General features: G+C 48.9%; 1 protein-coding gene across 2 annotated transcripts in view; it reads right to left on the minus strand.

Annotated features, from left to right (window-relative positions):
- Positions 1 to 924: 924 nt before the first annotated feature.
- Positions 925 to 14,606, minus strand: part of LOC121540291 (A disintegrin and metalloproteinase with thrombospondin motifs 10-like) — a 69,615-nt gene continuing 55,933 nt past the window's right edge. For both annotated transcript variants that reach the window (XM_041849056.2, XM_041849054.2), the window contains exons 21-25: positions 3,032 to 3,161; positions 2,516 to 2,720; positions 1,969 to 2,145; positions 1,544 to 1,718; positions 925 to 1,430 (exon numbers count right to left, since the gene is read on the minus strand). In XM_041849056.2, coding sequence (XP_041704990.1) covers positions 1,321 to 1,430; positions 1,544 to 1,718; positions 1,969 to 2,145; positions 2,516 to 2,720; positions 3,032 to 3,161 — 797 coding nt within the window. In that variant the 3' untranslated portion in view covers positions 925 to 1,320. The remainder of the gene's footprint in view (positions 1,431 to 1,543; positions 1,719 to 1,968; positions 2,146 to 2,515; positions 2,721 to 3,031; positions 3,162 to 14,606) is intronic.

Raw genomic sequence — 14,606 nt, forward strand, 5'->3', positions numbered from 1 at the left:
ATTAGGCCTGGCTCGCAGTCGGCATTCCAATTCATCCCAAAGGTGTTCGATGGGGTTGAGGTCAGGGCTCTGTGCAGGCCAGTCAAGTTCTTCCACACCGATCTCGACAAACCATTTCTGTATGGACCTCGCTTTGTGCACAGGGGCATTGTCATGCTGAAACAGGAAAAGGCCTTCCACAAACTGTTGCCACAAAGTTGGAAGCACAGAATTGTCTAGAATGTCATTGTATGCTGTAGCGTTAAGACTTCCCTTCACTGGAACTAAGGGGCCTAGCCCGAATCATTAAAAACAGCCCCAGACCATTATTCCTCCTCCACCAAACTTTACAGTTGGCACTATGCATTGGGGTGTTCTCCTGGCATCCGCCCAACCCAGATTCGTCCGTCGGACTGCCAGATAGTGAAGTGTGATTCATCACTCCAGAGAACCTGTTTCCACTGCTCCAGAGTCCAATGGCGGGAGCTTTACACCACGCCAGCCGATGCTTGGCATTGCGCATGGTGATCTTAGGCTTGTGTGCGGCTGCTCGGCCATGGAAAACCATTTAATGAAGCTCTAGATGAACAGTTATTGTGCTGACGTTGCTTCCAGAGGCAGTTTGGAGCTTGGTAGTGAGCGTTGCAACCGAGGAAGGACGACTATTACGCGCAACGCGCTTCAGCACTCGGCAGTACCGTTCTGTGAGCTTGTGTGGACTACCACTTTGCGGCTGAGCCGTTGTTGCTCCTAGACGTTTCCACTTCACAATAACAGCACTTACAGTTGACCGTGGCAGCTCTAGCAGGGCAGAAATTTGACGAACTGACCTGTTGGAAAGGATGCCACGTTGAAAGTCACTGAGCTTTTCAGTAAGGCCATTCTACTGCCAATGTTTGTCTATGGAGATTGCATGGCTGTGTGCTCGATTTTATACACATGTCAGCAACGGGTGTGGCTGAAATAGCCGAATCCACTAAATTGAAGGGGTGTCCACATACTTTTGTATATATAGTGTAGGTACATCGAGACAGAGAGGTATCCCAGCAGCTCATTTGACCTTCACAGCAGTGCCCCCACAGCTGGTATAAGTTAGGGCACTTTCAGAGTGGGGGATAAAAGCACAGTTCTCTCTCTCTTTCTCTCTCACCCTCCCGCCGTCTACCTCTCCCTCCTCTGATGTCAGGCAGGCTGCTCTGTGGTGCGTTGGCTGGGCAGTCCCTCCCCCCTGTGGAATGTGCAGCTCAGTGGGTCTGGTCTAGGCCCGCTGGGGGTGGCTCCTGGTCTGGTCTGGGCCCGCTGGGGGTGCCTTCTGGTCTGGCTCTCGGTCTGGTTCAGGGGTCAGTGTCCTTGGCAGGTCTTACAGCACATCTGTCTGAAGTAGGGGCGGCTGCAGAACTTAAACCTGAGCACCAGGGGGCAGTACGCCACCGTGTTCACATCTTTGCACTCTGGAAGGGAAAAATATATAAAAGGCGAGTTAAAATAATGAACAACTTAGATGGATATTTAGCTGGCAGGAGAATACAGTGAGAAGGTAATTAATGGAGAGTTGAACTTTGACCTTCAGGGTCACCCTCTGGGATGTCCATGGGTAGGCTGCTGAGGTCACATTTGCTCTTGCACTGTTGCATGGCTGCCGGGCGCTGGAGGTCTGGACACTCATTGGACGGCTGGCCGGTTTGTGCGAGACACTGCACAGAGCGCATCTCCTGACCCAGACCACACTTGGCTGAGCACTGACACAGAACAGAGAGAGAGAGAGGTCACAAAACTAGGAGTACACACAAAGAAGCCATAGTAAAGATGGATAATAGAGCACTTTACAAATCTGAACAGGAACAATTAACAGGAACGATTAACACTGTCTAGTATTTCCTCATCACTTCACTAGATCAATCAAGAGGACCTAGGAGGTCCAGTTGAATGAGAGCAGAGTTTAATACATAGCAGAGCCCATGTTAGTCCCAGCAAGCCCCCCAGCCTTACCTCTCCCCAGGGCCCTGTGACCCACATGGGGGGTGGACAGCGCTGCAGGTTACAGCGCACCCTGGTGGTGGGACGCCCATGCTTGGGACACTGGGACTCTGGCAGTGTGTCTCCACTCTCCCCACGCTTACACAGAAGGACACGGTGCCTGAACCCTGGACCACAGCTGGGATTACACTGGGGGAGAGAGAGACAGACAGACAGACAGACAGACAGACAGACAGACAGACAGACACAGACACAGACACAGACAGACAGACAGACAGAGAGAGAGAGAGAGAGACACAGACAGACAGACAGACAGACAGATAGATGGGGGAGAGGTTATTCAAGTCTGAGAGCGCCAACCTCTACAGCCTCAGAGCACACCAGAGACCAGTACATAATCCAACCAGCAGGTGGCATTGATTACACACAGAAATGTTGCATAGGTACAGAAAGTGTTGAGGTAAGCAACTTCTCTCTTTTTTCTTAAAATCTCTAGATTCCACTTCTTAGATTAAATTAAAAATAGTTGGGTTAGCTTATGGGGGTATTTTGGGTGTACCTCTGACCAGTCCAGGGCCAGCCACTCTGGGGGGCAGGTATGGTTGCTGCAGGGCTCGGTGAGGGGTGGTCGTTGGGGGGTACAGGCCCCATCGTCCTGCACCTTCTCCTCTGTAGGAGAGATCTTCCTCTTACACAGCACCTCTCTGGTCCTCAGGCCCCCGTTACAGCTGCGACTGCACTCAGACCACTCCCCAGACCACCAGCTGGGGGAGACAGACACACGGACAGACCTTAGTCCAGCAGGATGTCATTCTCTCCCAATACCACACACATGTGCATACACACATACACACATGATAGGTAAACACTTATACTGCATATATAGGTTCATTACGTAACCCGGTCAGAATTTTGCAAGTTCTAGCAACAGCCCTAGCAACGGAAGCTAGATATCATCGAATCCCATTGTGACGTGGGGGAGGGAACACTTTTTGGCAGGGGGACACTATTTGGCATGACAGGACCATTCAGAGAAGCTTCACACAGGCAGTGGGACAGATACATTGACACTCACCTTGGGGAGCATGGCTCAGAGTTGCAGGCTCGCTTCTTGTCTTTGGGTTTGCTCCTCTTGTCACAGAAGTGGTTATAGACCACGGTGTGATCAGTCTGCTTCTTGCACACTACCTGCTGGGTCTGACCACCTGACAGAGAGAGGGAGGATAGAACACTTTTAGAACCTTCACAGTGTATAACTTGTACAAGCCCTCCTCCATTCACTAGTTTTGCTGACATAAGGTCAAGTAAATTTGCTTTTAAGCAAAGTAAATGAGTTCTTATCAGGCTAGTTGCTTTGGATCATTATCCCGCGATAGAAAGAAAGCAAAGTTGGCCTCAGACCCGCACGAACGCCTGCAGTTTAACCAACCCCACAGTACCTCTGTTCATGAACATTCCACTCCCATGTTTCCCCAGAGTCAGTGTTACGTCAGGAAAACTCTGAAGCCACCATGTACCAGTGTGTGTGTAATGTGTATGTGTGAGAGAGGGAATATGAGAAAGCCTATGAGAAAGTGAGGGGTATGCACTGTGCACGTATGTGCAAAAATCAGAAACCTTTTGTCCATAAATGATGCAGAAAAGCTACTCCATGCTTTTGTCACTTTCTAGATTAGACTACTGCAATGCTCTTCTCTCCGTCCACCCGGATAAAGCACTAAATAAACTTCAGTTAGTGCTAAACACGGCTGCTAGAATCTTGACTAGAACCCCAACATTTTATCATATTACTCCAGTGCTAGCCTCTCTACACTGGCTTCCTGTTAAGGCTAGGGCTGATTTCAAGGTTTTACTGCTAACCTACAAAGCATTATATGGGCTTGCTCCTACCTATCTCTCCGATTTGGTCCTGCCGTACATACCTACACATATGCTACAGTCACAAGACTCAGGCCTCCTTATTGTCCCTTTCTAAGCAAACAGCTGGAGTCAGGGCTTTCTCCTAAAGAGCTCAAATTTTTATGGAATGGTCTGCTTATCCATGTGATAGATGCAGACTGGGTCTTGACCTTTAAGTCTTTACTGAAGACTCATCTCTTCAGTAGGTTCTATGATTGAGTGTAGTCTTGCCAAGGGGTGCGAAGGTGAACGAAAGGTACTGGAGCGACAAACTGCCCTTGCTGTCTCTGCCTGGCCGGTTCCAGTCTCTCCATTGGGATTTTCTGCCTCTGACCCTATTACGGGGGCTGAGTCACTGGCTTACTGGTGCTTTCCATGCCGTCCCTGGGAGGGGTACGTCACTTGAGTGGGTTGAGTCACTGACGTGATCTTCCTGTCCGGTTTGTCGCCCCCTCGGGCTCGTGCAGTGGAGGAGATCTTCGTGGGCTATACTCAGCCTTGTCTCAGGATAGTAGGTTGGTGGTCTGTTGATATCACTCTGGTGGTGTGGGGCCTGTGCTTTGGCAAAGTGGGTGGGGTTATATCCTGCCTGGTTGGCCCTGTCCGGGGGTAGCGTCAGACGGGGCCACAGTGTCTCCTGACCCCCCCTGTCTCAGCCTCCAGTATCTATGCTGCAATAGTCTATGTGCCGGGGGGCTAGGGTCAGTCTGTTATATCTGGTGTTATTCTCCTGTCTTATCTGGTGTCCTATGTGAATTTAAGTATGCTCCCTCTAATTCTCTCTCCCTCTCCCTCTCTCCCTCCACTCCCGGAGGACCATGCCTCAGGACTACCTGGCCTGATGACTCCTTGCTGTACCCAGTCCACCTGGTCGTGCTGCTGCTCCAGTTTCAACTCTTCTGCCTGCGGATATGGAGTCCTGACCTGTTCAACAGACGTGCTACCAGTGGCGGCTGGTGAAAAATATTCTCGGTGGGGCTGTGCCATACTTTTTTTTCCTGTAACCATCGCGATATATTTTAACACAAACTGCAGGACAGCAGTGCTCAGTGAAACATTCAGTAATTATTTAATGCCAATATTAAAAAGTTGAGGCATTCTTACACAAAAACATATTACACAAACCCAAGCCTTTCATTTGCATTTAAAGTGAACTTTTCACCATTGGTAGTAAACAGGCAACGCAACAGGCATGCTGTCAGAACAGAGTGGAAAGTGGACAATAACATGAAATTATTATAAAGTTTATAGGAAATCTTACACTGTATGAAAGGATGTATAATATAGAAATGGATATCAAGTGGATGAACTCAAACCTTTGACTGGAAGAATAGCATACAGTATTTTATGATCATACTAAATGTGACTAATTGTTAATGTGCTCCAGAACTGCAACAATTAATTGATACAAAACAACATATATACAGTAATATTAGCAAAGACACTATTAAGACTTTCTAGAGTACCATATATAACTGGATTTTTTATGCTAAGGTCAACTATATACAAAGAAACATGCGGCCAGAGCTGCTCTGTGTGTGTGTGTCTGTCATCTTATTTGTACAGGAATTTTGCCCGTCTGTCCTTCTGAGTGGCAAACCTCTCAATGACCCTTTGATTAAAGTCAGAATGTCCTGACAAGTTTCTTCTCCATGGAGAGCATGGCCAGAGCGTTCAGGCGATCCTGTGTCATGCTGTTTCTCAGGAAGGTCTTGATCCTTTTCAGTGTAGAGAAGCACCTTTCTGACTCAGCAGTTGTCATGGGTGTGGTGATGAGGATCTTGAGGAGGCTGGCAGTCTCTGTGAAAGTGCTCTGAAGGTTGTTCTCCATGAAGAACTGGTACAGGGCACTGCACCACTACAAGCCTTGAACTCACTGTTCTCATAGATGAGGGACAGTTTGGTTTTGAGCTTGGCCTTGTTCAACATGGGGTACGCCTCCACGGTTGTTTCAAGCGCTGTATCGGGGAACTTCACACTGTGTTGTGGGAACAACTCTCCGTGCAATAGTGTTGCGCTGATGAGGTGCTGGGTGAAGGAGAACCTCTCTTTGGCATGACTCAGGATGGTATCACATACCTGTAAAAGATACATCATCAGCTTTAATTTGCAATTAAGCTATTTTGATGCAAGTGATCCTGACTGACACATGCCTATGTCCAACTCAAGTATATGATTACCAAGGTGCTGATTGTTCAGGGTTTTGGCTACATACTACCAGGCCTGAAAAAAGTTCTAGGTGGGAAACACTGACAATTACATCACAACTTACCTCTATAGCCAACCTCTGTTGTTCTCCTGGTCCCAGCATCCTCCGTCGCTTGATGGGCTGTTGCTGCTCGTCAGATGCGCTGTCCCCACACAAAGAGGGGAATTGAGGCCCTGGGTCCAAAAATAAAAGTTTAATTTGATAACTTGCAATCAGACTTCTTAACTCACTGTAATTCCCCCTCAACACACAACCAGTGACTTATATATATATATATAGACAGACAGACAGACAGACAGACAGACAGACAGTGTGTATATACACACAAACTATGTCTAGTAACTGCTTTTAACCTGTGATGTACATAATTAACTGATGTTATTACGTTTTAAAGCCTTTTTCTATTACATTTGTGAGAGGGATGCAACATAATTTTGTTCTGCTGTTCACTTAGCAATAAAGTTAATATTCAATAACAACTAGGCCTCTTCTAGAAATTGACCTGGTGGACACCTGAATAATTATTACAAACTGTGTAGTACTTTCCTGCATTATTATCAACGTCTGATTGTGTCTTCTCTTTCCTTTTTAAAATACTAAAACAAATATAATTGTGACGGCTCTATGATAATCACTACACAAGCACCAACTGGCAGTGGGTGGAAACGTCAGTCGTCTCGTCAGCTTGAATGGCGATAAAATCAGCACTCTTTACTTCCTCCAGGATGTAATCCTTAAGCATTGACAGCATACAGTCCAACAGCTCGTTCTGTATCGTCTTTGACGTGCCCTTAAAAACGGTAGCTGTCTTCAGGTGCTCCTCCAGCACACTGTCGAGGGAGGCAACAAAATCCACTAAGCCCCGGAAAATGCCGGGGTTGTCTGAGGAGTCAGTCTCCTCGTGCCCACGCAAGGCCAACTCAAAAGCCCCACAGAACTTCACACAATCGATAATTTTGGATAGAATGTGCCTGTTTTTATCCACCTCCTCATTGTGTTTCCTCACCGCAATCCTGTGGCCGTCATCCAGCTGCGTAGCAATGTTCACCCTTCCTAATACAGCTAGCTTTACAGAGTTGTCCATGTGTGCCCTGGTGTTCTCATGTTTCTTTACCTTCTCTGACAGGTGCTTCATATCCCTCACTCCGGTACCTGTCCATGCTGAATCTGACCCCGTCTTTTAAAAAAGCAAGCACGGAAAGCAAAATAAAGCATTAGCATCAGTGCACCCAGCTAGCCAAGCCTTCCTGGTGTACCAGCTACGGGAGAAGCCGCGCATATACTGCTTCCCTTTCTCGCTAGCCTGCTGTCTGATTGAGAGGTCAGGTTGATCTGGGCCCAGCTCTTTCACCCGAACTTTCTCTGACAAAGTTCTCCTCTCAAACGGATCTTGGAGGAGAGATTTCACCGAGTTAGGGTTGGGTCTTGGAGGAGTAACGTTTGCGTTCGCCATTGTTGTCTAGTAAAAATGGCGTCACTGGACCCCCGGTCCTTATTTTATCAGGGGCGAGCTTGGGGCGGTAAAATAATCGCCCTCCTTGGATTCGATTTAAGATCGCATTGACTACATTTTTATGTCATACATTCATATCTTAAATTAGCAATTGGCTTAACTGCTACGTAGACCCGCCTCCTCGGGGCACTTTCTGTATCGCCCAGAGCTGACGAGGCGTTTGACAGGCAGAGGAAAGGTTGCGAATATGATTTTCTATCATATCTTACACATATTACAGTATGCATTCCATATTTCAAACACACAAATATTGACATACTGATGTTTTTATTATTATTATTATTATTATTTTTTATTTTTTTATTTTTTAAAATAATTTTATTTGAGAGGCGCCCCCCAATGATTGCGTGCTACCTTGTCCCAGACCTGCTGTTTTCAACTCTCTCTCTCTACCGCACCTGCTATTTCAACCTCTAAATGCCCGTCTATGAAAAGCCAAGTGACATTTACTCCTGATGTACTGACCTGTTGCAACCTCTACAACCACTGTGATTATTATTTGACCCTGCTGGTCATCTATGAATGTTTGAACATCTTCGAGAAAAATCTGGCCTTAATGGCCATGTACTGTTATAATCTCCACTCGGCACAGCTAGAAGGGGACTGGCCACCCCTCAGAGCCTGGTTCCTCTCTAGGTTTCTGCCTTTCTAGTGAGTTTTTCCTCGCCACCATGCTTCTACATCTGCATTGCTTGCTGTTTGGGGTTTTAGGCTGGGTTTCTGTATAGCACTGTGACATCTGCTGATGTAAAAAGGGCTTTATAAATACATTCGATTGATTGATTGATGTGCCTGAGTGAGTGTCACGACTTCCTCCGAAGCTGCCTCCTCTCCTGGTTCGGGCAGGCTTCGGCGTTCGTCGTCACCGGCCTTCTAGCCACTGCCGCTTCTCATCTCATCATTCCATTTGTTTTGTCTTGTCAATTACACACACCTGGTTCATATTCCCCTCATTAGTACGTGTATAAGTGTTCCCTCTGCCCCCTTGTCCTTGTGGGTGATTGTTTAGTGTGAGGAGAGTGTAGCTCGGTTGAGCTCTGTATATTTTGTATTGCCGGGGTATATTTTCCCTGTGTGCCTGTTTGGTTCCAGTGTGCCTGTTTTGCGCACTGGACTGTTTGACGCAATTCTGCGTAACTCTGTATTCCGGAATAAACTCTGTATTCTGTGATTTACCCTCCTGCGCCTGACTCCTTCAAATCACCCATCACAGAATCACACACCCGATATGGAGTCAGCAGGAGAGGAGCGCATGCCTGGAGTCGTGGCACAGGTCCAGGAGCATTCGACGATGCTAGCCAAATTGGGAGAAGCGATGGATCGGGTTCTCCAGGTCGTCCAACACCTGGAGAGGAGAGGACCCGATCTGTCGGGACCAGCTGGGCGACCGGATCCCGCAACCCACACCCCAGCACCCAGAGGGATCCATATATCGACGGGACAGCTGCTCTCTGCTAGGGATTCCTCCTCCAACTGGAGCTCTACTATTCCAGCATCAGCCCGGCCCCATCGGAGCGGGAGAAGGTGTCCGCCCTCGTCTCCTGCCTCTCGGGGAAAGCCCTGGAGTGGGCCAACGCGATCTGGAATGAAGGAGGAGCCGCGTTAGACAACTACGGGGAGTTCGCTCGCCTCTTTCGGACTGTCTTCGATCACCCACCCGAGAGTCGAGAGGCGTGCGAGCGTCTTGTTCACCTGAGGCAGGGGACGAGGACCGCGCAGGACTTCGCCCTGGAGTTCCGGACTCTAGCAGCTGGGTCCGGGTGGAATGAGCGGGCCCTCATCGACCACTTCCGGTGCCATCTGCGGGAGGACGTCCAAAGGGAGCTAGCCTGCCGGGACACCATGTTGTCCTTCACTCAACTGGTGGACATGGCCATCCGGTTGGACAACCTGCTGGCGGCCAGAGGACGTCCTGGACAGGGCCTGCCCGTTCCAACCCTGCCCGACTCGGATCACGAGCTGATGGAACTGGGTGGAGCGGCGATCCGGGAGAGCGGAGGACGACAGCGCCAGTGTCACTCTGGTGGCACGAGAGGACATTTCACTGCACAATGTCGTCAGCGTTCTTTTGCGTCTGGAGGCGGCAGGCAGGGCACTCTCGCGTAACCCCAGGTATCGAACACCCACACTCGTTCAGAGCCCTCTGCTGCGCACTGTACCCTACCCATCCACTTTCCTGATTACACTTTAGTTCCCCAGTGTAAGGCGCTGGTCGATTCAGGCGCAGCTGGGAACTTTATGGACATGTCATTTTCACACAGTATAGGCATTACATTGGTTCCCCTATCCATTCCACTCCCCATTAGAGCACTTGACAGTCGACCATTAGGGTCCGGGTTCGTTAGGGAGGTTACAGCACCAGTCACTATGGTTACCCACGAGACTCATCGCAAGCAAGTCACTTTTTTATTATTGAGTCTCCCGCTTTCCCTGTTGTGTTAGGTATTCCTTGGTTAGCACTCCACAACCCCACCTTTTCATGGCCACAGATGGTTCTCACAGGGTGGTCGCAAGAGTGTCAGGGTAGGTGTCTCTGTGTTTCCGTTGGTGAAACCACGGTGGAAAGTCCAGACAGTACCTCCACCGTGCGCATTCCCCCTGAATACCTCGATTAGGCGCACGCGTTTTCCAAAATGCAGACGACCAAGTTACCTCATCGGACGGGTGATTGCACGATAAACCTCCGGGTAGACGCTGTGCCTCCCAGGAGTCATATATACCCCTGTCACAGGCTAAAACGGAGGCTATGGAGACATACGTCACCGAGTCCCTGCGCCAGGGGTTTATACGTCCCTCCACTTTGCCCACCTCCTCAAGCTTCTTTTTTGTGAAGAAGAAAGACGGTGGTCTGCGCCCTTGCATTGATTCCCGATCACTGAACAAAGGGACGATATGATTTAGTTATCCTCTCCCCCTCATTCCTTCGGTGATCGAGTCAATGCATGGGGCGCGCTTCTTCACAAAATTAGATCTCCGGAGTGCGTACAACCTGGTGCGTGTCCGAGAGGGGGGCGAGTGGAAGACAGCATTCAGCACAACCACGGGGCATTATGAATACCTGGTGATGCCTAATGGTTTGATGAATGCACCATCCGTCTTCCAGTCCTTTGTGAACGAGGTGTTTCGGGACATATTTGGTCCCGGTGTAGTGGTCTACATCGATGACATTCTGGTGTATTCCGCTACGCGCGCCGAGCATATGTCCCTGGTTCGCAAAGTGCTGGCCCGACTGTTGGAAAATCACCTTTATGCCAAGGCAGAAAAGTGTCTGTTTTTCCAACAGTCCGTCTCCTTGCTCGGATACCGCATTACCACCTCAGATGTGGAGATGGAGGGAGATCGCATTTCAGCTGTGCGTAATTGGCCGACTCCAACCACGGTTAAGGAGGTGCAGCGCTTTATTGGCTTTGCCAACTACTATCGGAGGTTTATCCGGGACTTTGGCAAGGTCGCAGCTCCCATCACATCTCTGTTGAAGGGTGGACCGTCCCGGCAACGCTGGTCTGCTGAGGCTGACAGGGCCTTCAGTAACCTGAGTAGTCTGTTCACCTCAGCCCCGGGACTGGCCCACCCCTATCCATCACTACCGTTCGTAGTGGAGGTGGATGCGTCCGAGGTAGGGATAGGCGCGGTCCTATCTCAACGCTCGGGCATGCTACCCAAACTCCGCCCCCTGTGCCGCCTTCTCCAAGAAGCTCAGCCCGGCGGAGCAGAACTACGACATTGGTGATCAGGAGCTGTTGACTGTTGTCCGAGCCCTGACCTTGTGGAGGCACTGGCTCGAAGGGGCAAAACACCCTTTCCTCGTCTGGACGGACCACTGTAACCTGGAGTACACCCGGGCAGCGAGGAGGCTGAACCCTCACCAGGCCAGATGGGCCCTATTCTTCACCCGGTTTGATTTTACTCTATCATACATCCCGGGAACGAAGAACGTGAAGGCAGATGCACTGTCACGGCTGTACGACACAGAGGAGAGGCCCAGAGACTACACCCCCATACTCCCTGTTTACACACGTCTTGTTAACACACGTCTTCCGGCACTACGGGGTACCAGAGGACATAGTGTCTGACCGGGGTCCCCAGTTCACATCCAAGGTCTGGAAGGCGTTCATGGAATGTCTGGGGGTCTCGGTCAGCCTGACCTCTGGTTTCCACCCCGAGTCTAATGGGAAGGTGGAATGGGTAAATCAGGATGTGGGTAGATTCCTGCGGTCCTACTGCCAGGACCGGCCGGGGGAGTGGTCGGTGTTCTTGCCATGGGCCGAATATGCCCAGAACTCTCTCCGTCACTCCTCCACTAACCTAACGCCATTCCAATGTGTTTTAGGTTACCAACCGGTTCTGGCACCATGGCACCAGAGCCAGACCAAGGCTCCTGCGGTGGATGACTGGTTTCGGCGTGCGGAGGAGACGTGAAATGCTGCTCACGTCCACCTCCAACGCGCCGTGCGTTGTCGGAAGGCCAATGCTGACCGCCACCGCAGTGAGGCCCCGGTCTTCGTACCGGGTGATCGGGTCTGTCTCTCGACCTGGAATCTGCCCCTCCGCCTGCCCTGCCGGAAACTGAGCCCGCGGTTTGTGGGTGGCCGTTCAAAGTCCTGAGGAGGATAAACGAGGTTACCTATAGGTTATTACTCCCACATGATTATCATATTATCCCCTCGTTCCATGTGTCTCTCCTCAGGCCGGTGGTGGTTGGTTCGCTCCAGGAGTCTGAGGTGCGGGAGGTCCCTCAGCCTCCTCTGGACATCGAGGGGGCCCCGGCATACTCCGTCCGTTCCATCCTGGATTTGAGGCGTCGGGTGGGGGACCTTCGTGGAGTGGGAGGGGTACGGTCCGGAGGAGTGGTGAGGGATATCCTCGATCCCTCCCTGTTGCGGGATTTTCCACCGTCGTCCTTCCGGCTCACCCTGCTCAAGGGGGGTACTGTCACGACTTCCTCCGAAGCTGCCTCCTCTCCTGGTTCAGGCAGGTTTCGGCGTTCGTCGTCACCGGCCTTCTAGCCACTGCCGCTTCTTATCTCATCATTCCATTTGTTTTGTCTTGTCTATTACACACACCTGGTTCATATCCCCTCATTAGTACGTGTATAAGTGTTCCCTCTGCCCCCTTGTCCTTGTGGGTGATTGTTTATTGTGAGGAGCGTGTAGCTCGGTTGAGCTCTGTGTATTTTGTATTGCCGGGGTATATTTTCCCTGTGTGCCTGTTTGGTTCCAGTGCGCACTGGACTGTTTGACGCAATTCTGCGTAACTCTGTATTCCAGAATAAACTCTGTATTCTGTGATTTACCCTCCTGCGCCTGACTCCTTCAAATCACCCATCACAGTGAGCCACTGAGTTTACGAGAGAGGTCAATGTACTGTCTGTATAGAATATCCAGCCCTGCACAGCAGCTAAATGGATCATTAGTAAAATAATTATAATAATTATAATTATAATAATACGCTTATATTTGTCCTGTTACACACTTGTACAAGCGCAAAGGAAAGTGTTTCTTACTTAATCCAATTCCCCCTGAGACTCCCGCAGGGAGTGGGTCACTGCCAGGGTCACCATTGCCCAGCGCCCCTGGAGCAATTGGGGTTAACCCTTTACACTCGTACCCGTATACGGGTTGTAAATGGCAGATTTAGGCACTGATAAGCACCTAAATGTGACCGCAGTGGCTGTACAGTAACATGCTATACATGACATCAGAGCTCTGGCTTTGCGCTTCACAGCTCTGTATGGGTTTTGACTGACAGCCGTTCTGAACTTGCCAAACACGACAAGAAGTTGCCTCCATCCTTCCCACTAATTCAGCAACTTTTGCAAATGTTTTCTCGTCTGAGTGAGGGAAATGCTGTAAATTAAGATGAGACATTGAGGATTATAATAAATACCGCTTTGATGTCATACAAGCAAGCCAAACACCCTTGAGTCCAAATGTGCACTTCACGTTTCCATATCATAAAACTCATGTCATATACAGTGTCAATGTTTATGGTCACTATGTTTGATGTACAGTTACAAGATGACATGGCGTTATACCCTGGGTTGTTCTGAACAGAATGAGCCTATGTTTGTCTATTGTGAAGAAAATTTGCTGCGGAACACGCACCTGAATACACACGACTCCTTTCTATGCGCACCACAATTACAATCTGTTTCTCTGAATTGCCTTGTGAAAGCCTAACACTGTAAGATTATATTTTATAATTTAGCTAGGGTTGTATTCTAAACATAACAACTACAAGTGTGCTTGCTCTAGTTCGGTACAGCTAGGAGAGCTCAAAAAAGCACGTTATAGTTGAAGACTCTTCTTTGAGTCATAAAAGTGCATTGAAATTAATTAGGAACTGTGTGCACCCTTTGGAGAGGTGTGTGGCCACTTGGAGACACCAGTTAGTCCTCTCACTCAAACCCTTGTCATTTTTTGTCTTATGTTGCACCTACCCCACATTTTCCAGGAATAGTCTTATCATGCTACTGAATGTATCCAGAGTATTTTCAGATTTCGTTATCAACAAATGCAGTGAAAAGTACAGTAAATGTAAAATGCACATAAAATCAACAGTCTTGTGTCAGGTAAACTGTTGTGTCCTCAACTTTGGTCTAATTCTTTTTTCCATAATCTCCAAACTGTTCTCTTTCAATTGCTACCATGGTTATGCATATGCTTTTCATATTTATTCTGTAAGAAACATTTCAATGTAGCCCTATCCATATAGGCCAATTCCCTTGCTTAAGGGCACGGTGACAGATTTGCTGCTTTACACGCACCTGAATGCACACGACTCCTTTCTATGCACACCACAATTAAGATCTGTTTCTCTGAATTGCCTTGTGAAAGCCTAACACTGTAAGATTATATTTTATAACTTGGCTAGTCATGTTGGCAATAGAACCATCTTTCAAATTATGCCCACGGTATGGCTGTGGCAGTCATTAAATTTTGTCAGCCGGTGATTGTCAAGCAAATAACTGCCAGTCTCACTGTAATTTACCGTTAATTAACGTAAACACATTTAGCATCTCCTGGCTTC

Source organism: Coregonus clupeaformis, chromosome 26 (assembly GCF_020615455.1).
Source record: "Coregonus clupeaformis isolate EN_2021a chromosome 26, ASM2061545v1, whole genome shotgun sequence".
In the NCBI taxonomy this organism is placed as follows: domain Eukaryota; kingdom Metazoa; phylum Chordata; class Actinopteri; order Salmoniformes; family Salmonidae; genus Coregonus; species Coregonus clupeaformis.